Raw genomic sequence first — 25,873 nt, forward strand, 5'->3', positions numbered from 1 at the left:
TTTTTGGAAGCCTTAGAAGGACGGGCCCCCGTTGCTGGGGAGGCAGGGTGGCGGGACCGGTGAGCAGGTGCCTGGGAACGGCGCCGGAGGACAAAGAATATCCCGCGTTACTTCCTGCGGGACCGGCGGGCGGGTGCCTGAGACCGGTGCCAGAGGACGGAGGAGGTCGCGCGTTTTTCCCCCTTTTTTTTTTCTCTTTTTGGCGAGCGATTTTGGAAGCCTTGAAGGGACGGGGACCCCAGTGCTAGGGAGGCAGGGTGGCGGGACTGGTGAGCGGGTGCCTAGGACCGGCGCCTGAGGACAAAGAATATCCCACGTTTTTCCCTGCGGGACCGGTGGGCGGGTGCCTGAGACCGGCACTTGAGGACAGAGGAAATCGCGCGTTTTTCCCCTATTTTTTTTCTCTTTTCTGCGAGTGCTTTTTGGAAGCCTAAAAGGGACAGGGACCCCGGTGCTAGGGAGGCAGGGCGGCGGGACTGGTGAGCGGGTGCCTGGGACCGGCACCTGAGGACAAAGAATATCCCGCATTTTTCCCTGTGGGACCGGTGGGTGGGTGCCTGAGACCGGCACCTGAGGACGGAAGAAATCACACGTTTTTCCCCTTTTTTTCTCTCTTTTTGGCGAGTGCTTTTTCGAAGCCTTGAAGGGACAGGGACCCCGGTGCTAGGGAGGCAGGGTGGTGGGACTGGTGAGCGGGTGCCTGGGACCAGTGCCTGAGGACAAAGAATATCGAGCATTCCTTCCCTGTGGGACCGGTGGGTGGGTGCTTTTTGGAAGCCTTGAAAGGACAGGGACCCTGGTGCTAGGGAGACAGGGCAGCAGGACCAGTGAGCGGGTGCCTGGGACCGGCACCTGAGGACAAAAAAAAAAAAAAAAAAAAAATCGCTTGTTTTTTCCTTTTTTCTTTTTTTTTTTTTCTTTCTTTCTGTTCCCTCTCTCATTGTTGCTGCTGTTGTTTTGGTTTGGAGAGTGCTTTTTGGAAGTCTTAAAGGGGCAGGACAGGTCACTTAGACCAGAGGAAGGGAATCTGGGGATCTCTGGGCACTCTAACCCCCGGGGCAGCAGGGAGCACAGAGGCCCCTTACGGAGATAAATAGCCTCCTGGCCGCTCCCCCTCCAACGGGGCTCCACCATTTTGGAGGAAGAGCCCCAGCCAGGCCAAGCCCACAGCAACAGCGGAGATAAACCCCAAAGCAACTGGGAAGGAAGCAGAAGCACTGTCTGCGTACAGCTGCCCAGCACAAGCAACTAGAGGTCGCTATTCTCCCAGGAAAAGGCTACAAACCAACAAGAAGGGAAGCTCTTCCAGCGGTCACTTGTACCAGCTCTGCAAACGATCTTTATCACCATGAAAAGGCAAAACTACAGGCAGACAAAGATCACAGAGACAACACCTGAGAAGGAGACAGACCTAACTAGTCCTCCTGAAAAAGAATTCAAAATAAAAATCATGAACATGCTGACAGAGATGCAGAAAAAAATGCAAGAGCAATGGGATGAGATGCAGAGAAAAATGCAGGAGCAGTGGGATGAGATGCAGAGAAAAATGCAAGAGCAGTGGGATGAAGTCCGGAAGGAGATCACAGATGTCAGGAAAGAGATCACAGAAGTGAAACAATCCCTGGAAGAATTTATAAGCAGAATGGATAAGATGCAAGAGGCCATTGAAGGAATAGAAGCCAGAGAACAGGAACGTATAGAAGCTGACATAGAGAGAGATAAAAGGATCTCCAGGAATGAAACAACACTAAGAGAAATATGTGACCAATACAAAAGGAATAACATTCGTATTATAGGGATACCAGAAGAGGAAGAAAGAGGAAAAGGGATAGAAAGTGTCTTTGAAGAAATAATTGCTGAAAACTTCCCCAAACTGGGGGAGGAAATAATCGAACAGACCATGGAATTACACAGAACCCCCAACAGAAAGGATCCAAAGAGGACAACACCAAGACACATAGTAATTAAAATGGCAAGGATCAAGGACAAGGAAAGAGTTTTAAAGGCAGCTAGAGAGAAAAAGGTCACCTATAAAGGAAAACCCATTAGGCTAACATCAGACTTCTCGACAGAAACCCTACAGGCCAGAAGAGAATGGCATGATATAATTAATGCAATGAAACAGAAGGGCCTTGAACCAAGGATACTGTATCCAGCATGACTATCATTTAAATATGATGGTGGGATCAAACAATTCCCAGAGAAGCAAAAGCTGAGGGAATTTGGTTCCCACAAACCACCTCTACAGGGCATCCTACAGGGACTGCTCTAGATGGGAGCACCCCTAAAAAGAGCACAGAACAAAACACACAACATATGAAGAATGGAGGAGGAGGAATAAGAAGGGAGAGAAGAAAAGAATCTCCAGACAGTGTATATAACAGCTCAATAAGCGAGCTAAGTTAGGCAGTAAGATACTAAAGAAGCTAACCTGGAACCTTTGGTAACCACGAATCTAAAGCCTGAAATGGCAATAAGTACATATCTCTCAATAGTCACCCTAAATGTAAATGGACTTAACGGACCAATCAAAAGACATAGAGTAATAGAATGGATAAAAAAGCAAGACCCATCTATATGCTGCTTACAAGAAACTCACCTTAAACCCAAAGATAAGCATAGACTAAAAGTCAAGGGATGGAAAAACATATTTCAGGCAAACAACAGTGAGAAGAAAGCAGGGGTTGCAGTACTAATATCAGACAAAATAGACTTCAAAACAAAGAAAGCAACAAGAGATAAAGAAGGCCACTACAAAATGATAAAGGGCACAGTCCAACAAGAGGATATAACCATTCTAAATATATATGCACCCAATACAGGAGCACCAGCATATGTGAAACAAATACAAACAGAACTAAAGAGGGAAATAGACTGCAATGCATTCATTTTAGGAGACTTCAACACACCACTCACCCCAAAGGATAGATCCACCGGGCAGAAAATAAGTAAAGACACACAGGCACTGAACAACACACTAGAACAGATGGACCTAATAGACATCTATAGAACTCTACATCCAAAAGCAACAGGATATACATTCTTCTCAAGTGCACATGAAACATTCTCCAGAATAGACCACATACTAGCTCACAAAAAGAGCCTCAGTAAATTCCAAAATATTGAAATTCTACCAACCAATTTTTCAGACCACAAAGGTATGAAAGTAGAAATAAATACTACAAATAAAACAAAAAGGCTCACAAACACATGGAGGCTTAACAACATGCTACTAAATAATCAATGGATCAATGAACAAATCAAAATAGAGATCAAGGAATATATAGAAACAAATGACAACAACAACACTAAGCCCCAACTTCTGTGGGATGCAGCGAAAGCAGTCTTAAGAGGAAAGTATATAGCAATCCAGGCACACTTGAAGAAGGAAGAACAATCCCAAATGAATAGTCTAACATCACAATTATTAAAACTGGAAAAAGAAGAACAAATGAGGCCTAAAGTCAGCAGAAGGAGGGACATAATAAAGATCAGAGAAGAAATAAACAAAATTGAGAACAATAAAACAACAGCAAAAATCAACGAAACCAAGAGCTGGTTCTTTGAGAAAATAAACAAAATAGATAAGCCTCTAGCCAAACTTATTAAGAGAAAAAGAGAGTCAACACAAATCAACATAATCAGAAATGAGAATGGAAAAATCACGACAGACTCCACAGAAATACAAAGAATTATTAAAGACTACTATGAAAACCTATATGCCAACAAGCTGGAAAACCTAGAAGAAATGGACAACTTCCTAGAAAAATACAACCTCCTAAGACTGACCAAGGAAGAAACACAAAAGTTAAACAAACCAATTACAAGCAAAGAAATTGAAACAGTAATCAAAAAACTACCCAAGAACAAAACCCCGGGGCCGAACGGATTTACCTCGGAATTTTATCAGACACACAGAGAAGACATAATACCCATTCTCCTTAAAGTGTTCCAAAAAATAGAAGAAGAGGGAATACTCCCAAACTCATTCTATGAAGCCAACATCACCCTAATACCAAAACCAGGCAAAGACCCCACCAAAAAAGAAAATTACAGACCAATATCCCTGATGAATGTAGATGCAAAAATACTCAATAAAATATTAGCAAACAGAATTCAACAGTATATCAAAAGGATCATACACCATGACCAAGTGGGGTTCATCCCAGGGATGCAAGGATGGTACAACATTCGAAAATCCATCAACATCATCCACCACATCAAAAAAAAGAAAGACAAAAACCACATCATCTCCATAGATGCTGAAAAAGCATTTGACAAAATTCAACATCCATTCATGATAAAAACTCTCAGCAAAATGGGAATAGAGGGCAAGTACCTCAACATAATAAAGGCCATATATGATAAACCCACAGCCAGCATTATACTGAACAGCGAGAAGCTGAAAGCATTTCCTCTGAGATCGGGAACCAGACAGGGATGCCCACTCTCCCCACTGTTATTTAACATAGTACTGGAGGTCCTAGCCACGGCAATCAGACAAAACAAAGAAATACAAGGAATCCAGATTGGTAAAGAAGAAGTTAAACTGTCACTATTTGCAGATGATATGATACTGTACATAAAAAACCCTAAAGACTCCACTCCAAAACTACTAGAACTGATATCGGAAAACAGCAAATTTGCAGGATACAAAATTAACACACAGAAATCTGTAGCTTTCCTATACACTAACAACAAATCAATAGAAAGAGAAATCAGGAAAACAATTCCATTCACCATTGCATCAAAAAGAATAAAATACCTAGGAATAAACCTAACCAAAGAAGTGAAAGACTTATACTCTGAAAACTACAAGTCACTCTTAGGAGAAATTAAAGGGGACACTAATAAATGGAAACTCATCCCATGCTCATGGCTAGGAAGAATTAATATCGTCAAAATGGCCATCCTGCCTAAAGCAATATTCAGATTTGATGCAATCCCTCTCAAATTACCAGCAACATTCTTCAATGAATTGGAACAAATAATTCAAAAATTCATATGGAAACACCAAAGACCCCGAATAGCCAAAGCAATCCTGAAAAAGAAGAACAAAGTAGGGGGGATCTCACTCCCCCACTTCAAGCTCTACTACAAAGCCATAGTAATCAAGACAATTTGGTACTGGCACAAGAACAGAGCCACAGACCAGTGGAACAGATTAGAGACCCCAGAAATTAACCCAAACATATATGGTCAATTAATATTTGATAAAGGAGCCATGGACATACAATGGCAAAATGACAGTCTCTTCAACAGATGGTGCTGGCAAAACTGGACAGCTACATGTAGGAGAATGAAACTGGACCATTGTCTAACCGCATATACAAAGGTAAACTCAAAATGGATCAAAGACCTGAATGTAAGTCATGAAACCATTAAACTCTTGGAAAAAAACATAGGCAAAAACCTCTTAGACAAAAACATGAGTGATCTCTTCTTGAACATATCTCCCCGGGCAAGGAAAACAACAGCAAAAATGAGCAAGTGGGACTACATTAAGCTGAAAAGCTTCTGTACAGCGAAAGACACCATCAATAGAACAAAAAGGAACCCTACAGTATGGGAGAATATATTTGAAAATGACAGATCCGATAAAGGCTTGACGTCCAGAATATATAAAGAGCTCACACGCCTCAACAAACAAAAAACAAATAACCCAATTAAAAAATGGGCAGAGGAACTGAACAGACAGTTCTCCAAAAAAGAAATACAGATGGCCAAGAGACACATGAAAAGATGCTTCACATCGCTAATTATCAGAGAAATGCAAATTAAAACTACAATGAGGTATCACCTCACACCAGTAAGGATAGCTGCCATCCAAAAGACAAACAACAACAAATGTTGGCGAGGCTGTGGAGAAAGGGGAACCCTCCTACACTGCTGGTGGGAATGGAAATTAATTCAACCATTGTGGAAAGCAGTATGGAGGTGCATCAAAATGCTCAAAACAGACCTACCATTTGACCCAGGAATTCCACTCCTAGGAATTTACCCTAAGAACGCAGCAATCAAGTTTGAGAAAGACAGATGCACTCCTATGTTTATCGCAGCACTATTTACAATAGCCAAGAATTGGAAGCAACCTAAATGTCCATCGGTAGATGAATGGATAAAGAAGATGTGGTACATATACACAATGGAATACTACTCAGCCATAAGAAGTGGAAAAGTCCAACCATTTGCAGCAACATGGATGGAGCTGGAGAGTATTATGCTCAGTGAAATAAGCCAAGCGGAGAAAGAGAAATACCAAATGATTTCACTCATCTGAGGAGTATAGGAACAAATGAAAAACTGAAGGAACAAAACAGCAGCAGAATTACAGAACCCAAAAATGGACTAACAGGTACCAAAGGGAAAGGAACTGGGGAGGATGGGTGGGCAGGGAGGGATAAGGGGGGGGAGAAGAAGGGGGGTATTAAGATTAGCATGCATGGGGGGGAGGGAGAAAGGGGAGGGTGGGCTGCACAACACAGAGAGGACAAGTAGTGACTCTACAACATTTTGCTAAGCTGATGGACAGTAACCGTAATGTGGTTGTTAGGGGGGACCTGATATAGGGGAGAGCATAGTAAACATAGTATTCTTCATGTAAGTGTAGATTAAAAATTTAAAAAAAGAAAGAAAGAAAGAAAGAAAAGGGGGATTACTCCTTAACAGGATAAAACTATTGGTAAATCAAAGATCAACGCATGCTTTAAATATCCTTAATGTTGATCACTTAAAGGGTGTCAGATGATCAGCTATGGAGGTACTCTTTTCTGATAATATTCCTTTCTCTTAATTAAAAAAAAAAAAAAAAGCAGTTACTGTGTGCTGACCTCCAATGAGTTCTGCACAGTGGTATAGAGGGGATGTCAAAGTGTGGGCAAAGGGTCTGTTTGTTTCTACGCAGAAGATCAAGGCCTAGCTTGGATACCCAGAAAATGAACTAAGATACGATATGAGGAGGAGCTTCCGGCATCAGCACTCTCTGGAGGACTCGTGCCAGGGGATGATCATCAAAAAGCCTCCACAGGGATCCGGACGATGCTGCGGTTGTGGCTGCATCCAGCCCACCGTCTCCTGGACTTGCCATAAGAAGGAGGAGGGAGATGTCTAGGCTGGCATGTGCATACAGTGAGACAACGAATTTGACCGGATCTGTACTGTTGGAACTCAACCAGGAGGTGGGAGGGGTGCAAGGTGTAGCACTCCAAAATCTCATGACTATAGACTATCTATGGTTAAAAGAACATATGGGATGTGAACAGATCCCAGAAATGGGCTGCTTTAATTTGTCTGATGGTTCAAGTACAGTTGGACAATATCCATCATATCATAGATAAATTTTCACAAATGCCTAGGGTGCCTAAATGGTTTTCTTGGCTTCACTGGAGATGGATGGTAATTATAGATTTGCTTTGTTTACGTCACCGTATTCCTATTATGTTAATATGTGTGTACAAATTAGTTAGTAGTTTAAAACGTATACATACTTAAGGTACTCTACAAGAAGATATGTCAAAGAAATAATCAATCCTCCCAAGTTTCCTTCATATGCTACATCTATAGCTTTTCTTCTTCCTTCCTAATTACAACCCTTAAATAGAATTCGTGCCTCATATCGAATTTACCGAGTATCATAATTCCTCCAGGTGGTAAAGATACCTCGAGACAAGTGCTGGGCATAGAAGCCACAGGGCATAAATCTGCAAAGAAGTAAAAAGCTAACCTTTTCAAACAATATGGCTTCTCTCTCACTTACCAACTTTACATTTCCCTGTATGGTCCCGGAAGATGACTGGTTAGCCAGAGACGGGTAAGATTCCTCAAGGGAGGAACAACCTAAGACAGGCACAGTCGCAGGGGGGGCCATCAGGTGAGAATTTGGGGATCAACAGAGGTGAGGCTCAGAACCTCACCCCCCCTGCTTTGAGAGAAATCTTCTGCATCCGTGGATGTCTTGCTGCCCTTGTCTAGCCTGGATTAATACTTAGTCCATAGGCACACACCTGATCATCTGATCATCTACATTTGCCTTCTTACAGCACTAAACTATGTTTTCTACCTTTATCTTGCATCTACCTACCACTTCAGCATTTTATTAAAAATAAAAATAATAATAATAATAAAGGGAGAAATGTGGGATCAACATATAAATCAAGTACAAAAATCAAACGAATATTCATATTTGACCTGATTGTTTATAGGTCATAATGCGTGATCAAAACCGAAAGTTTCTGTGATGACTGCCCTTGTACTGTTCACCATGTAAGAATTTATTCACTATGTAAGAATTCGTTCACCATGTAAGATCTTGTTCGTTATGCTTCAGAAGATTGGAGACTGACGAGAATTAGGCTTGAGATGGATTAATGATTGTACATTGAGCGTTGACCCCCCTATACTGAATTTTATTGTTGTTAACAACCATTTGATCAATAAATATGAGAGATGCCCTCTCAAAAAAAAAAAAAAAAAAAAAACACTCAACAAAGTAGGAACAGAAGGGACCTTCTTCAACCTGATAAAGGACACCTACAAAGCTAACACCATACTTAATGATGAACAATTGATGCTTTTTCCCTCTAAGAGCAGGAACAAGAAAGAACTTCTGCTCTTGCTACTTTTATGAAAGACGTACTGCAGGTTCTAGCCATGGCAATTAGGCAACAGAAAGAAATAAGTCATCCAGATTGGAATGGAAGAAGTAAAACTATCTGCATCTGCTGATGACAAAATCTTGTAAAGAATATCCTAAGCCATTTACAAAAAAACTATTAGAACTAAGTAAGTTCAGTAAGGTTGCAGGATACAAGATCATATACAAAAATCAGTGGTATTTCTATATACTAGCACTGAACAATTCCAAAATGAAATTAAGAAATAGTAACATGAAAAAGAATAAAAGATTTAAGAGTAAACTTCAAAAAGAAGTACAGAACTTATTCTATGAAAACCACAAAACATTGTTGAAAGAAGTTAGACTAAATAAATGGAAAGATAGCCCATGTTCATGGATTGGAAAACTTAATATTGTTAAAATGGCAATACATCCCACATTGATCTACAAGTTCAATGCAATGTCTATCAAAACCCCAGCTGGCTTCATCACAGAAATTGACAAGCTGATCCAAAAACTCATGTGGAAACTCAAGAGACCTAGAATAGCTAATCTTGAGTAAGAACACAGCTGGATGACCCATACTTCCTGATTCAAAATGTATTACAAAGCAACAGTAATAAAACAGAATGCCACTGACATAAGGATAGACATAGAATCAAAGGAATAGAACTTAAGAGTCCAGAAATAAACCCTCACATTTATGGTTAACTGATTTTCAAAAGGGTACCAAAACAACTCAATGGGGAAAGAATAGTGCTGGGATAACTGAACAGTCACATGGAAAAAATGAATTTGAATTTGGATGTTTACCTCACACAATATAGACAAATTAACTAAAAAATGGATCAAGACCCAAATAAAAGGGCAAAAACTATAAAAATCTTAGAAGAAAACATAGATATGTTTTCATGACTTTGGATTAGGCAATAGTTTCTCAGATATGACACTAAATCACAAGCAATAAAAGAAAAAGTAAATGTGAATGGATAGCCAACAAGCATATGAAAAGATGCTCTACATTGCTTAGTCATCAGTGAAATGCAAAACAAAACCAAATGAGGTATCACCTTACACCAGAGTGGTCTCTATCCAAAAGGCAAGAAATAATAAGTGTTGGCAAGGATGTGGAGAAAAGGGAACCCTCCTACACTGTTGGTGCGAATGTCAATTGGCACAACCACTGTGGAAAGCAGTATGGAGGTTCTTTAAAAAACTAAAAATTGACATATCATACAACCCAGTAATTCCACTTCTAGGAGTTTACCTAAAGAAAACAAAATCCCTGATTCATAAAGATATATGCACCCCTATGTTTAGTGCTGTATTATTTACAATAGCCAAGTTATAGAAGCAACCTAAGTGTTGATCAACAGATAAGTGGATAAAGAAAATGTGGTACATAAACGGAATATTATTCGGCCATGAAAATGAGAAATCATGCCATTTGCAACAACATGGATGGACCTAGAGGGTATTAAGCCAGGTGGAGAAAGACAAATACCATATGATTTCACTTATTTGTGGGATATAAAAGCAAAACAAAACAAAAGGAACAAAATAGCAGTAGACTCATAGACACTGAGAAATGACTGGTAGTTACCATGGGGAAGGGGTTGGAGCGGGTGGTAGGGCGGCTGAGTGAGATAAAGGGGCACAAAAATTCTTAATCATAATATAAGTTGGTCATGGGGATAGTAGAGTAGAGATAGTCATGGAGAATATAGGCAATGATTCAGAAACATCTTCCTATGTTGACAGGTAGTAACTGAACTAATGGAGGTGAGGATTTAATAATATGGGTAACTGTTGAACCACTGTGTTGTATACTTGAAACTAATATAAGATTATATATCATTGATACTTCAATAAAAAAAGTAAAGGTGAATTCACCTTTGTGCTTCAAAGGATACAACTGAGAAAGTGAAAAGACAACCCACAGAATGGGAGAGAATACTTGGAAGTCATATATCTGATTAAGTACTTGTACACAGAATATATAAAGAAGCCCTACAACTCAATAATAGACAATCCAATTAAGATACAAGCAAAGACTGTGAGTAGACATTTCTTAGAAGACATATAAACAGCCAATATGCACATGAAAAGTTGCTTAACATCTTTAGCCATTCAGGGAACTGTAAATTAAAACCACAATGACATATTATTTCAGACCCACTAGGATGGCTATAATCAGAAAGATAATATATGCTAGAAGATTTGGAGAAACTGAAATCCTTATGAATTGTTGGTGGGAATGAAAAATGGTGCAGCAACTTTGGAATATAGTCTGTCAGTTTATCAAATAATTAAACACAGTTACCATATGACCCAGCAATTCCACTCCTAAACATATATCCAAGAGAAATTAAAACATGTCCACACAAAAGTATAGACAAATGTTCATAGCAGCATTATTCATAATATTCCAAAGGTGGAAGCAACTTAAATGTTTATCAACTGATGAATGGATCAATAAAACATGATATATCAATACAATGTAATATTATTCAGCAATAAAAAGGAATAAAGTATTAATACATTCTACAACACGGATGAACTTTGAGAACATTATGCTAAGTAAAAGCAGTCAGTTACAAAAGACCACATGCTGTTTGACTCCATTTATATGACATGTCCAGAATAGGCAAATTTAGAAACAGAAAGTAGATTAGTGGTTGCTAGTTGTAGATTGGAGGGGTGAGCTGAGTGAAATGAAGGTGACTGCTACAGTAGACAAGGTTTCTTTCTGGGATGATTGAAATTTTCTAAAGTTGATTGTGATGATGGTTGCACAACTCTGTGAATGTACTACCAGCTACTAAACTATAACCTTTAAATGGGTGAACTGTATGGTATATGAATTACATATCAATAAAGCTGCTATTAAAAGTAAAGTCACCCCTCTGCAAATCTTTCCCTGGACTACCCGCCTCTCCAACTCTTCCAGTCCTTCCACTATCCCAAGCTCCAATGAGCTCCCACACTTGTACATACTTTTATTACACAGCATTTGCCACACTGTATTATAATTACTAGTATAAATGTCTATCACCCCAACTTGAATGTATTTCAAGGTAGGAGGTAAGCTTGACTCCAATCTCTTAAAAGAACATATACAAGTCTTCTCATATCGAAGCAACGTGTAAAAAGCTATTTGGGAGTCTGCTTTTCCATCAAATAGTTTTTCAATGCATGGAAATTGAGTGCACAGAGTTGTCATATTCGATACTATTATAGTATAACTCCAGGTCAAAACATCATAGCCTGCTTAGTACTTTATCTTGGGGGATCTGGTTGTGCCCAACTTTCAACCATTACAAACACTTTGCTGAAAGTATCTTAAACATATTCCCTATTTTTCCTCTTTCTGAACCATTTCCCTAAGGTATCCTCCTCAAATCAGAATTATGAGGTCAGAGAGCATTAACACCTCGGTGTCTATTTGCCTAAAGCCCCAAAAATATTGCAGTTAGAGTATATCTTGTTCCTTAAAGTTGATTCAAACTTCTGATTTTTCAAAGAGCTAGGATAAATAAGCAGTTCTATTTTGTAATTTTTTTTTAGTTTAACTCTTGGACCCATCTGGAATTTATTTTGGCTTACAACATGAGGTATGGATTCATGGTGAGTATTTTTCATAAAGTTAATCAATTTACCCATAAAGCATATTTAAAAATTCTTAGAAAATATGGATTATTGAGTAAATAGAATTGAACTACTAAAAGCCAACTGGGTTAAAAAACAAACAAACTGGACACCTATGTCATTCTGTATAATAAGATAAATTTTAGATGGAGTAAAGCTTAAATGTAAAAATGAAACAATAAAGTATCTAAAAAGAATACAGAAGATTAAAAAAATTATGGAGAAGAAGACCATGACAGCCACAAAGGAAAATACTGGTAAGTTTAATACTGCATAAAATATTTTCTTAGGCTTAAAACTAACAAATCATAAATAAAGCTGAAAGGCAAACAAATGGGAAATACATACACAACACTTGACAAAGGGTTAGTGGTTCTAGTAAATAAAAGAAATATGAAGGACGGACATGTATGAATAGGAGCAAAATAACCAATAAACATGTGAAAAGATTTCAACCACAATAATAACCAAAGAAATGAAAACAAACAAAAGACAGTGTTCTTCATCTACCTAGCAAAGATTTAAAGCACTGAACAAATCACAAACACATACAAGGGAAATGGACCCTCTTTTACTGTTTCCATGGTTATGTAAATTGGTACCCCATTGGCAGAAAGCCATTTGGTAATGTGTATTAAAATATAAAATATACAGAATGTTTGACTTACAAGCAGCACAGCTGAGATATTAAAAGGTTCTCATAAGTATAAAAATATACAACATAAATTACTATGGACAATAAAGGCTGCAACATAAAAAAATCAGTATTTTCATATATGCAAAAAAATAGTCAATTAGAAAATATCAGAAAAGATTCCAATACAAAAAAAATCAGAGGCAGAGCAAGGATGGCGGCGTGAGTAGAGCAACGGAACTCTCCTCCAAAAACCACATAGAATTATGAAAATATAACAAAGACAACTCTTCCTAAAATAGAGACCAGAGGACACAGGACAACATCTAGACCACATCCACACCTGCGAGAACCCAGCGCCTCGCGAAGGGGGTAAGATACAAGCCCCGGCCCGGCGGGACCCGAGCGACCCTCCCCCTGGCTCCCGGCAGGTGGAAAGAAACCGGAGTGGTTTTTTTTTCTTTTTTGGTGAGTGCTTTTTGGAAGCCTAAAAGGGACAGGGACCCCAATACCAGGGAAACAGGGCAGTAAGACCGGTGAGCAGCTGCCTGAGACTGGCTCCTGAGGACAAAGAAAATCGCGCGTTTTTCCCTCTTCTTTTTTTTGGTGAGTGCTTTTTGGAAGCCTTAAAGGGACAGGGACCCCAATACTAGCGAAACAGGGCAGCGAGGCCGGAGAGCGGGTGCCTGAGACAGGCACCTGCGGACAAAGAAAATTGCGTGTTTTTCCCCTTTTTATTGGCGAGTGCTTTATGGAAGCCTTAAAGGGACAGGGACCCCAATACTAGGGAAACAGGGCAGCAAGACTGGTGAGCGGGTGCCTGAGACGGGCGCCTGAGGACAAAGAAAATCGCGCGTTTTTCCCCTTTTATTTTGGCGAGTGCTTATTGGAAGCCTTAAAGGGACAGGGACCCCAATACTACGGAAACAGGGCAGCAAGACTGGTGAGTGGGTGCCTGAGACAGGCGCCTGAGGACAAAGAAAATCGCGTGTTTTTCCCTTTTCTTTATTTTGGCGAGTGCTTTTTGGAAGCCTTAAAGGGACAGGGACCCCAATACTAGTGAAACAAGGCAGCAAGAACGCTGAACGGGTGCCTGAGACCGGCGCCTGAGGACAAAGAAAATCGCACGTTTCTTCCTTTTTTTTTTCCTCTTTCGTTGTTGCTGTTGTTGGTTTGGTTTGGAGAGTGCTTTTTGAAAGTCTTAAAGGGGCAGGACAGGACGCTTAGCACACAGGCAGGGAATAAGGGGCTCTCTGGGCACTCTAATGCCCTGGGCAACAGGGAGCACAGAGGCCTCTTACGGAGATAAATAGCCTCCCGGCCACTCCCCCTCCAATGGGGCTCCACCACTTTGGAGGAGCAGCCCCAGCCAGGCCAAGCCCACAGCAACAGCGGAGATAAACTCCATAGCAAACGGGCAGGTAGCAGAAGCCCTGTCTGTGCACAGCTGACAAGCATAAGCCACTAGAGGTTGCTATTCTCCCAGGAGAGGAAGGCCACAAACCAACAAGCAGGAAAGCTCTTCCAGCTGTCACTCGAACCAGCTCTGCAAACTATCTCTATCACCATGAAAAAGCAAAACTACAGGCAGACAAAGATCACAGAGACAAAACCTGAGAAGGAGACAGACCTAACCAGTCCTCCTGAAAAAGAATTCAAAATAAAAATCATGAACATGCTGACAGAGATGCAGAGAAAAATGCAAGAGCAATGGGATGAGATGCAGAGAAAAATGCAAGAGCAATGGGATGAAGTCCGGAGGGAGATCACAGATGTCAGGAAGGAGATCACAGAAGTGAACCAATCCCTGGAAGGATTTATAAGCAGAATGGATAAGATGCAAGAGGCCATTGAAGGAATAGAAACCAGAGAACAGGAACATATAGAAGCTGACATAGAGAGAGATAAAAGGATCTCCAGGAACAAAACAACACTAAGAGAACTATGTGACCAATCCAAAAGGAATAATATTCATATTATAGAGGTACCAGAAGAAGAAGAAAGAGGAAAAGGGATAGAAAGTCTCGTTGAAGAAATAATTGCTGAAAACTTCCCCAAACTGGGGGAGGAAATAATCGAACAGACCATGGAAATACACAGAACCCCCAACAGAAAGGATCCAAGGAGTACAACACCAAGACACATAACAATTAAAATGGCAAGAATCAAGAACAAGGAAAGAGTTTTAAAGGCAGCTAGAGAGAAAAAGGTCACCTATAAAGGAAAACCTATCAGGCTAACATCAGACTTCTCGACAGAAACCCTACAGGCCAGAAGAGAATGGCATGATATATTTAATGCAATGAAACAGAAGGGCCTTGAACCAAGGATACTGTATCCAGCACGACTATCATTTAAATATGATGGCAGGATTAAATAATTCCCAGACATGCAAAAGCTGAGGGAATTTGCTTCCCACAAACCACCTCTACAGGGCATCTTACAGGGACTGCTCTAAATGGGAGCACTCCTAAAAAGAGCACAGAACAAAACATACAACATATGAACAACGGAGGAGGAGGAATAATAAGGGAGAGAAGAAAAGAATCTCCAGACAGTGTATATAACAGCTCAAAAACCGAGCTAAGTTAGGCAGTAAGATACTAAAGAAGCTAACCTGGAACCATTGGTAACCACAAATCTAAAGCCTGCAATGGCAATAAGTACATATCTCTCAATAGTCACCCTAAATGTAAATGGACTTAATGCACCAATCAAAAGACACAATAATAGAATGGATAAAAAAGCAAGACCCATTTATATGCTGCTTACAAGAAACTCACCTCAAACCCAAAGACAAGCACAAAGTAAAAGTCAAAGGATGGAAAAACATATTTCAGGCAAACAAGAGTGAGAAGAAAGCAGGGTCTGCAGTACTAATATCAGACAAAATACACTTCAAAACAAAGAAAGTAACAAGAGATAAAGAAGGACACTACATAATGATAAAGGGATCAATCCAACAAGAGGATATAACCATTCTAAATATATATGTACCCAACACAGGAGCACCAGCATTTGTGAAACAAATACTAACAGAACTAAACAGGGAAATAGACTGCAATGCATTCATTTTAGGAGACTTCAACACACCACTCACCCCAAAGGATAGATCCACCGGGCAGAAAATAAGTAAGGACACACAGGCATTGAACAACACACTAGAACAGATGGACCTAACAGACATCTATAGAACTCTACATCCAAAAGCAACAGGATATACATTCTTCTCAAGTGCACATGGAACATTCTCCAGAATATACCACATACTAGCTCACAAAAAGAGCCTCAGTAAATTCCAAAATATTGAAATTCTACCAACCAATCTTTCAGACCACAAAGGTAAAAAACTAGAAATAACTTCAACAAGAAAACAAAAAGGCTCACAAACACATGGAGGCTTAACAACATGCTTCTAAATAATCAATGGATCAATGAACAAATCAAAATAGAGATCAAGGAATATATAGAAACAAATGATAACAACAACACAAAACCCCAACTTTTGTGGTATGCAATGAAAGCAGTCTTAAGAGGAAAGTATATAGAGATTCAGGCACACCTGAAGAAGGAAGAACAATCCCAAATGAATAGTCTAACATCACAACTATCGAAACTGGAAAAAGAAGAACAAATGAGGCCTAAAGTCAGCAGAAGGAGGGACATAATAAAGATCAGAGAAGAAATAAACAAAATTGAGAACAATAAAACAATACCAAAAATCAATGAAACCAAGAGCTGGTTCTTTGAGAAAATAAACAAAATAGATAAGCCTCTAGCCAAACTTATTAAGAGAAAAAGAGAATCAACACAAATCAACAAAATCAGAAATGAGAATGGAAAAATCACAACAGACCCCACAGAAATACAAAGAATTATTAAAGACTACTATGAAAACCTATATGCCAACAAGCTGGAAAACCTAGAAGAAATGGACAACTTCCTAGAAAAATACAACCTCCCAAGACTGACCAAGGAAGAAACACAAAAGTTAAACAAACCAATTACAAGCAAAGAAATTGAAACGGTAATCAAAAAACTACCTAAGAACAAAACCCCAGGGCCGGACGGATTTACCTCGGAATTTTATCAGACACACAGAGAAGACATAATACCCATTCTCCTTAAAGTGTTCCAAAAAATAGAAGAAGAGGGAATACTCCCAAACTTGTTCTATGAAGCCAACATCACCCTAATACCAAAACCAGGCAAAGACCCCACCAAAAAAGAAAATTACAGACCAATATCACTGATGAATGTAGATGCAAAAATACTCAATAAAATATCAGCAAACCGAACTCAACAGTATATCAAAAGGATCATACACCATGACCAAGTAGGATTCATCCCAGGGATGGAAGGATGGTACAACATTCGAAAATCCATCAACATCATCCACCACATAAACAAAAAGAAAGACAAAAACCACATGATCATATCCATAGATGCTGAAAAAGCATTTGACAAAATTCAACATCCATTCATGATAAAAACTCTCAGCAAAATGGGAATAGAGGGCAAGTACCTCAACATAATAAAGGCCATATATGATAAACCCACAGCCAGCATTATACTGAACAGCGAGAAGCTGAAAGCATTTCCTCTGAGATCGGGAACCAGACAGGGATGCCCACTCTCCCCACTGTTATTTAACATAGTACTGGAGGTCCTAGCCACGGCAATCAGACAAAACAAAGAAATACAAGGAATCCAGATTGGTAAAGAAGAAGTTAAACTGTCACTATTTGCAGATGATATGATACTGTACATAAAAAACCCTAAAGACTCTACTCCAAAACTACTAGAACTGATATCGGAATACAGCAACGTTGCAGGATACAAAATTAACACACAGAAATCTGTACCTTTCCTATACACTAACAATGAACCAACAGAAAGAGAAATCAGGAAAACAATTCCATTCACCATTGCATCAAAAAGAATAAAATACCTAGGAATAAACCTAACCAAAGAAGTGAAAGACTTATACTCTGAAAACTGCAAGTCACTCTTAGGAGAAATTAAAGGGGACACTAACAAATGGAAACTCATCCCCTGCTCATGGCTAGGAAGAATTAATATCGTCAAAATGGCCATCCTGCCTAAAGCAATATTCAGATTTGATGCAATCCCTCTCAAATTACCAGCAACATTCTTCAATGAATTGGAACAAATAATTCAAAAATTCATATGGAAACACCAAAGACCCCGAATAGCCAAAGCAATCCTGAGAAAGAAGAATAAAGTAGGGGGGATCTCACTCCCCCACTTCAAGCTCTACTACAAAGCCATAGTAATCAAGACAATTTGGTACTGGCACAAGAACAGAGCCATAGACCAGTGGAACAGATTAGAGACGCCAGAAATTAACCCAAACATATATGGTCAATTAATATTTGATAAAGGAGCCATGGACATACAATGGCAAAATGACAGTCTCTTCAACAGATGGTGCTGACAAAACTGGACAGCTTCATGTAGAATGAAACTGGACCTTTGTCTAACCCCATATACAAAGGTAAACTCAAAATGGAGCAAAGACCTGAATGGAAGTCATGAAACCATTAAACTTGTGGAAAAAAACATAGGCAAAAACCTCTTAGACATAAACATGAGTGACCTCTTCTTGAACATATCTCCCCGGGCAAGGAAAACAACAGCAAAAATGAGCAAGTGGGACTACATTAAGCTGAAAAGCTTCTGTACAGCGGAAGACACCATCAATAGAACAAAAAGGAACCATACAGTATGGGAGAATATATTTGAAAATGAGAGATCTGATAAAGGCTTGATGTTCAGAATATATAAAGAGCTCACACGCCTCAACAAACAAAAAACAAATAACCCAATTAAAAAATGGGCAGAGGAACTGAACAGACCGTTTTCTAAAAAAGAAATACAGATGGCCAACAGACACATGAAAAGATGCTCCACATCGCTAATTATCAGAGAATTGCAAATTAAAACTACAATGAGGTATCACCTCACACCAGTAAGGATAGCTGCTATCCAAAAGACAAACAACAAATGTTGGCGAGGCTGTGGAGAAAGGGGAACCCTCCTACACTGCTGGTGGGAATGTAAATTAGTTCAACCATTGTGGAAAGCAGTATGGAGGTTCATCAAAATGCTCAAAACAGACCTACCATTTGACCCAGGAATTCCACTCCTAGGAATTTACCCTAAGAATGCAGCAATCAAGTTTGAGAAAGACAGATGCACCCCTATGTTTATCGCAGCACTATTTACAATAGCCAAGAATTGGAGGCAACCTAAATGTCCATCGGTAGATGAATGGATAAAGAAGATGTGGTACATATACACAATGGAATACTACTCAGCCATAAGAAGAGGAAAAATTCTACCATTTGCAGCAACACGGATGGAGCTGGAGAGTATAATGCTCAGTGAAATAAGCCAAGTGGAGAAAGAGAAATACCAAATGATTTCACTCATCTGAGGAGTATAAGAACAAAGGAAAAACTGAAGGAGCAAAACAGCAGCGGAATTACAGAACCCAAAAATGGACTAACAGGTACCAAAGGGAAAGGAACTGGGGAGGATGGGTGGGCAGGGTTTATAAGGGGGAGGAAGAAGAAGGGGGGTATTAAGATTAGCATGCATGGCGGGGAGGGAGAAAGGGGAGGGAGGGCTCTACAACACAGAGGATAAGCAGTGATTCTACATTTTGCTATGCTGATGGACAGTGACCGTAAGGTGGTGTTTAGGGGGGACCTGATAGAGGGGAGAGCATAGTAAACATAGTATTCTTCATGTAAGTGTAGAATAAAGATTAAAAAAATAAAAAAAAGAAAGAAAGAAAAAGGGGATTACTCCTTGATAGGATAAAACAATTGGTAAATCAAAGATTAACGCATGCTTTAAATATCCTTAATGTTGATCACTTAAAGGGTGTCAGATGATCAGCTATGGGGATACTCTTTTCTGATAATATTTCTTTCTCTTAATAAAAATAAAAAAAATAAAAAGTAAAAAATAAAAAAATTTTTTAAAAAAGCAGTTCCTGTGTGCTGACCTCCAATGAGTTCTACACAGTGGTATAGAGGGCATGTCAAAGTGTGGGCAAAGGGTCTGTTTGTTTTTATGCAGAAGATCAAGGCCTAGCTTGCTACCCAGAAAATGAACTAAGATACGATATGAGGAGGAGCTTCCGGCATCAGCACTCTCTGGAGGACTTGTGCCAGGGGGATGATCAACAAAAAGCCTCCACAGGGATCCGGACGATGCTGCGGTTGTGGCTGCATCCAGCCCACCGTCTCCTGGACTTGCCATAGGAATGAGGAGGGAGATGTCTAGGCTGGCATGTGCATACAGTGAGACAACGAATTTGACCGGATCTGTACTGTTGGAACTCAACCAGGAGTTGGGAGGGGTGCAAGTTGTAGCGCTCCAAAATCTTACGATTATAGACTATCTACGGTTAAAAGAACATATGGGATGTGAACAGATCCCAGAAATGGGTTGCTTTAATTTGTCTGATTTCTCTCAGACTGTTCAAGTACAGTTGGACAATATCCATCATATCATAGATTAATTTTCACAAATGCTTAGGGTGCCTAAATGGTTTTCTTGGCTTCACTTGATATGGCTGGTAATTATAGATTTGCTTTGTTTATGTCACTGTATTCCTATTACGTTAATATGTGTGCGCAAGTTAGTTAGTAGTTTAAAACCTATACATACTTAAGGTACTCTACAAGAAGATATGTCAAAGAAATAATCAATCCCCCCATGTTTTCTTCCATATGCTACCTCTATAGCTTTTCTTCTTCTTTCCTAATTACAACCCTTAAATAGAATTCGTGCCTCATATCGAATTTACCGAGTATCATAATTCCTCCAGGTGGTAAAGATACCTCGAGACAAGTGCTGGGCATAGAAGCCACAGGGCATAAATCTGCAAAGAAGTAAAAAGCTAACCTTTTCAAACAATATGGCTTCTCTCTCATTTACCAACTTTACATTTCCCTGTATGGCCCTGGAAGATGACTGGTTAGCCAGAGACAGGTAAGATTCCTCAAGGGAGGAACAACCTAAGACAGGCACAGTCGCAGGGGGCCATCAGGTGAGAAATTGGGGAACAACAGTGGTGAAGCTTAGAACCTCACCCCCCACCCCCGTGTTGAGAGAAAGCTTCTGCATCCATGGATGTTTTATTGCCCTTGTCTAGCTCGGTTTAGCACATAGTCTACAGGCACACAGCTGATCATCTACAATTGCTCTCTTACAACACTGAACTATGTTTTCTACCTTTATCTTGCATCTACCTACCACTTCAGCATTTTATTAAAAATAAAAATAATAATAATAATAAAGGGAGAAATGTGGGATCAACATATAAATCAAGTATAAAAATCAAATGAATATTCATATTTGACCTGATTGTTTATAGTTTATAATGCGTGATCAAAACCGAAAGTTTCTGTGATGAATGCCCTTATACTGTTCACCATGTAAGAACTTACTCACTATGTAAGAATTCGTTCACTATGTAAGAACTTGTTCATTATGCTTCAGAAGATTGGAGACTGATGAGAAGTAGGCTTGAGATGGATTAATGATTGTACATTGAGCATTGACCCCCCTATACAGAATTTTATTGTTGTTAACAACCATTTGATCAATAAATATGAGAGATGCCCTCTCAAAAATAAAAATAAAAATCAATATAACCAGAAATACGCAAGATCTAGATGAATGAGACTTAAAAACAGGCTTGAAACACAGTAAGGTAGAACTGAACAAATATAAAACGCATGTAATGCTCTTGAATAGAAATCCAGTATCATAAAGCTATCAATATAAAGCATGTTACACGAAAAATGGAACACTATGCAGCTATTTAAACTGATAGAAGTTTGTATTTCAGTCCAAATTAGGCCAGTCCATTAGCTGATTCTTCAATTTTTAATGTCTGTTTCTCCAAACAAATCCTGCTTTTTTCTTCAAGGTCCAGCACAAAGCTGCCTCCTTTATTGCCTGTCCTAGTCCTCAGAAATGGTACTGGTTGCTTTGTTCTCTCCATTTCCATCTTAAGAGCCTTATGACACTCTTATACCACTTTACTTTGCCTAATTTATTCTTTCTATATTCATCTCCCAAACCCTGGTAAGCTACTTAAGAGCAGAATCACATTCCCACAGTTGCCAAAACATGATAGGTATTTTATGTTGGAAGTACAAGTAGCTAATAAATTTTTTAGAAATACTCTTACTTTACTACAAAGACAGCTGCTTGAGAATAAATAGATATTGTAGCTTTAAAAAAAATTGTCATAGCAAAAGTTTAAAAGAATGGGTTTTCTCAGTACCAATAAAGACAGAGCAAAAGGAGTGTTCTTATGTACCACTGGTGAGAGCAGAGAAGGCGGAGACCACTATGGAAAGCAATTTGGCAGTATGAAGCAAGAACCTTAAAACAATTCGCACACTTTGACCTTGTAGTTCTACTTATGAGAAATAAAAAAAGACCTAGATACAGTGATTGCAGTGGGGTGGGGGGGGGACTTGATTGTGGGTGAATGTAGTAACCACAATGTTACTCATGTGAAACCTTCATAAGATTGTATATCAATGATGCCTTAAAAAAAAAGACCTCAGTCATAGAGATAGATGATTGTTACAGCAATTATCTAAAACAAAGGAATGGCCAACTGAATTATGGCACAAATTATATATGTATACCAATATAGATAATACTTAAAAATAATTTGTAATAATGTAAGTGAGGGAAATGCAAGGGAAGTTTACACATACACACACACTTATTACACATACTTAAAACAAAGTAAGAAAAACTTAAACATAGGAAAAAAAACAGAAAGGTAATATGCCAAAATTCGAATAGTGGTCTGCAAATAGTGGGTTTAAGTGTTTTTTCTTGTTTCTAACATTGTGTTTTCCAAAATAAGTATATACTACTTTCATAATCAGAAAATAAACAAAGGCCGATTAAATGAATTTAAGAATTATGGGAAGAAAGGACCCTTACCCAAGGAGGTCACATTTCCATATGTCTCCAGCATCACATCCCAGTACAAAGCCCTCTGAATTGGGCTCAGACATGACCATTCCTCTGAAGTGAAGCATACTGATACTTCCTCAAACATCACCAATTCCTGAAATAACAGGTATGTCTAAGATTATCTATGGCCAGGAGCTCCCCTACTGAAAGGTTCCTTTAACTTCTGGGGAAGGGACACACTGTGAGGCCAGGAAGTGGGCAAGGGGTATCAGGCCCACATGAAGTTTGCCTTCCACTAGCATGGACCTTGATTTGGAGATGGGAACTGACTGGACACCTAAGTACCAGCATTAGAAAGAGCACTTCAGCCACAATTAGGTAGTGCAGATAGGGCCTTAGGAAGGAAAGAGGTTGCAAACCTTACCTGGGGCTGTGCTGTTAGGAGCATGAGGGCCATTAATTGATTTCTTGGGTTCTCTTCCTGGGAAAGTGCAGAAGCTTCAGGGGCAGGAGAATCTGAAGAAGGAGAAAAAGCTGCATGTGAGATTACTGCTGTTCCTACCTACTCTTCAAGTCTAATGTCTTCTACAAACAAGGAGTTCAGAAAGACCCAGAACTCCCACCATAGACAAAGATGGCTATGGAATGACCTACAGACCTTTTCTGAGTGACCTACATATGCAGGGCTGGAATAACACAAAGAGTAGCAATAAGAATGGATAAAGGGTCAGAGGAACCCAGGAGAGAATGAGGGAGAATAGCAGAAAGAGCTTGGGACCATAAAAGATTCATACACAGGGCAGGAGAGGAGGCACCTATCTGGGAATAGGGGGAGATGAGCCACAGTAAAGGTCCTGAGAAAGTCCAAACACAGGGCCACTGAGTAAGTACCATGTTGAGGATCCTGGAGATTGAACACCACTGGGTCAGTAAAAGCATATGGACAAAATTCAGCAGACAAGGGGCTGCCAGTGGGTGTATGAAGTGTTGTTCCTGTAGTGCTCATACCCTCCTGGAAAGTGTCCTGGTCCCTGATGAGGACTGGAACCTGAGGAAAACAAAACAAAATGAGCTGACTCTTCTTGTACCTCCAGAAAATGGACTCACCTAACCACCATGAACCTCCTTCTGCCCACAATCTAGAACTGTGAGATCAGAGAAACCCATCTCAAGTATGGAGCATCAAAACAGCAGTAAAGCTTTGCCTTGAGAACAATGGAGCTGCCCGCTAGCCCCACTCATGGCACTGGTGACCTCTCCCAGAGGAGACTGAACAGAACAGTGGAAACAGAAGCCATACCTGGGTGTGGATTAAGGAGGGAATGGGAAGGAACAGGTAATAATTAAGAGCATGGGTTTCTAGCTTCAGACCTGGTTTTAGATCAGACCTGGGTTCCACACACTCTTCTACTTATTTAACCCTTTCTGCTCCAACAGAAGGAACACTAGAGTAGGAGTCTAGAAAGTTGCTTTTGCTTTTAGTGAGACATCTGATCTAAGGCAATCCAGTGAACCTTCCTCTCCCTTCATTTTTTTCTCTCTCAAAGGAGAAGGATGGAATAGTGATTTGTAATGAAATACAAAACTCTAAAATTCTTCACTTTTATGACTTTAACAAACAAGCCCATCCTTGGTACCACTCCCAAGTTTAAGCTATGTTTCAGACTTCTTAAATAGATATGTTTCTAGTGGGCTACAGACTGACAGAATGAGACCTCTCACACTCTAGAAATTATATTAAGATCCCAATTTAATAGTCAAGAAAATCTTCAAATATTTCAACCCAACCTATTGGCTATAGAATACCCAGTAGGGGCCACATGGGGTGGTCTTGACAAGTCTAGAAAGCTTCATTCTTGCTCTCACACTGTCTTTTATACTACAGGTTTACATCATCATTCCAAAGAGACTTACACAAATAGTATGCATGCTTCTGATCAGAAGAACACTTAGAAACATTATAGTCTTCAGGTTTTAGAACCAACCTTAGCATTAGCAAGCATCTCCCAGGGGTACAATGCAGTCAAAGCCTTTGTGCTGATTCTGAATTGACCCTAATCATAAATTCATTTCTCTACAAAGATATTCTATGGTTCTCAACAGCTCATGAACCTTCTTTAATTAGCATGAGGGTTACTAATCTGCTACTGTTAATGAAAATCACAGCATCACACTCCAGCCCAGCCTGTCCTGCCTTAATTCTCTCTTTCTTTTCAGCCCAAGCTCTCTCTCTTCTCCCTTTCTCACTTTTAGTTCTGGTCCATCGAGATCTTTCTGCAGCTCCTCTACAAGGGCAACGGCCTCCTCACCACTCCCGGGGCGATGGATCTGCACCCAGGTCCGAATCTCCCCAGGCAAGATGCTCAGGAACTGCTCCAGCACCAGCAGCTCCAGGATCTGGGCCTTGGTGCGGGCTTCTGGCCTCAGCCACCGGCGACAGAGCTCCCGCAGCCGGCTCAGCGCCTCCTGGGGTCCAGATGTTTCATGGTAACGTAACTGTCTAAAGTGTAGGTGGGAAGTCTCCCAAACAGAGGAGCTGCTCCCTTGGAAGCTCGTTCCCCATTTCCAGGTATCATCCTTCCCTTTAACAAGCCCCTCTTGTCTCAGGGCATTGTGGGTCCAATTTTCTCTTGTCATTGTTGTCGTTTAAGAAAGGCTCCTCTCCAGGCCCTCTCAATCTTTGCTTGAGTTCTTCCTTAGAACTTGAAGAACATCATCTATAAGACCTCAAGAAATAATTGTTAAAGTTAATCCAGAGAAACACCAAGTTTTCCAGATCCCAGTCAGCTCCCAGTGATGAAGAGAACCTCCCTGAACACAAAATTCTAGGCTCTGAGCAATGTCTCCTCTGACAGAAACCCCCTGCCCAAGGCTCTGGGGACACAGACACTCATGTTACCCAGACTGTCTTTGAAACCAAAGACATGAAATTCCTTTGGTCTTTATTCACAGTGTCTCCTCCACCTAATTACAATAAATCCTTTATCTACCAC

At 40.0% G+C, this 25,873-nt stretch overlaps 1 protein-coding gene across 2 annotated transcripts in view; it reads right to left on the reverse strand.

Annotated features, from left to right (window-relative positions):
* ZNF197 (zinc finger protein 197) overlaps positions 1 to 25,873 on the reverse strand; it is a 39,979-nt gene that overhangs the window by 8,607 nt on the left and 5,499 nt on the right. Inside the window, exons 2-5 of one of the 2 annotated variants that reach the window (XM_036996241.2) lie at positions 25,128 to 25,597; positions 23,772 to 23,928; positions 23,305 to 23,396; positions 22,908 to 23,034 (exon numbers count right to left, since the gene is read on the reverse strand). In XM_036996241.2, the coding sequence (XP_036852136.1) occupies positions 22,908 to 23,034; positions 23,305 to 23,396; positions 23,772 to 23,928; positions 25,128 to 25,517 (766 nt within the window). In that variant the 5' untranslated portion in view covers positions 25,518 to 25,597. Of the gene's footprint in view, positions 1 to 22,907; positions 23,035 to 23,304; positions 23,397 to 23,771; positions 23,929 to 25,127; positions 25,607 to 25,873 lie in introns of both variants that reach the window. The other variant, XM_036996239.2, reaches the window with a different exon arrangement.

Source organism: Manis javanica, chromosome 3 (genome assembly GCF_040802235.1).
Source record: "Manis javanica isolate MJ-LG chromosome 3, MJ_LKY, whole genome shotgun sequence".
NCBI lineage: Eukaryota > Metazoa > Chordata > Mammalia > Pholidota > Manidae > Manis > Manis javanica.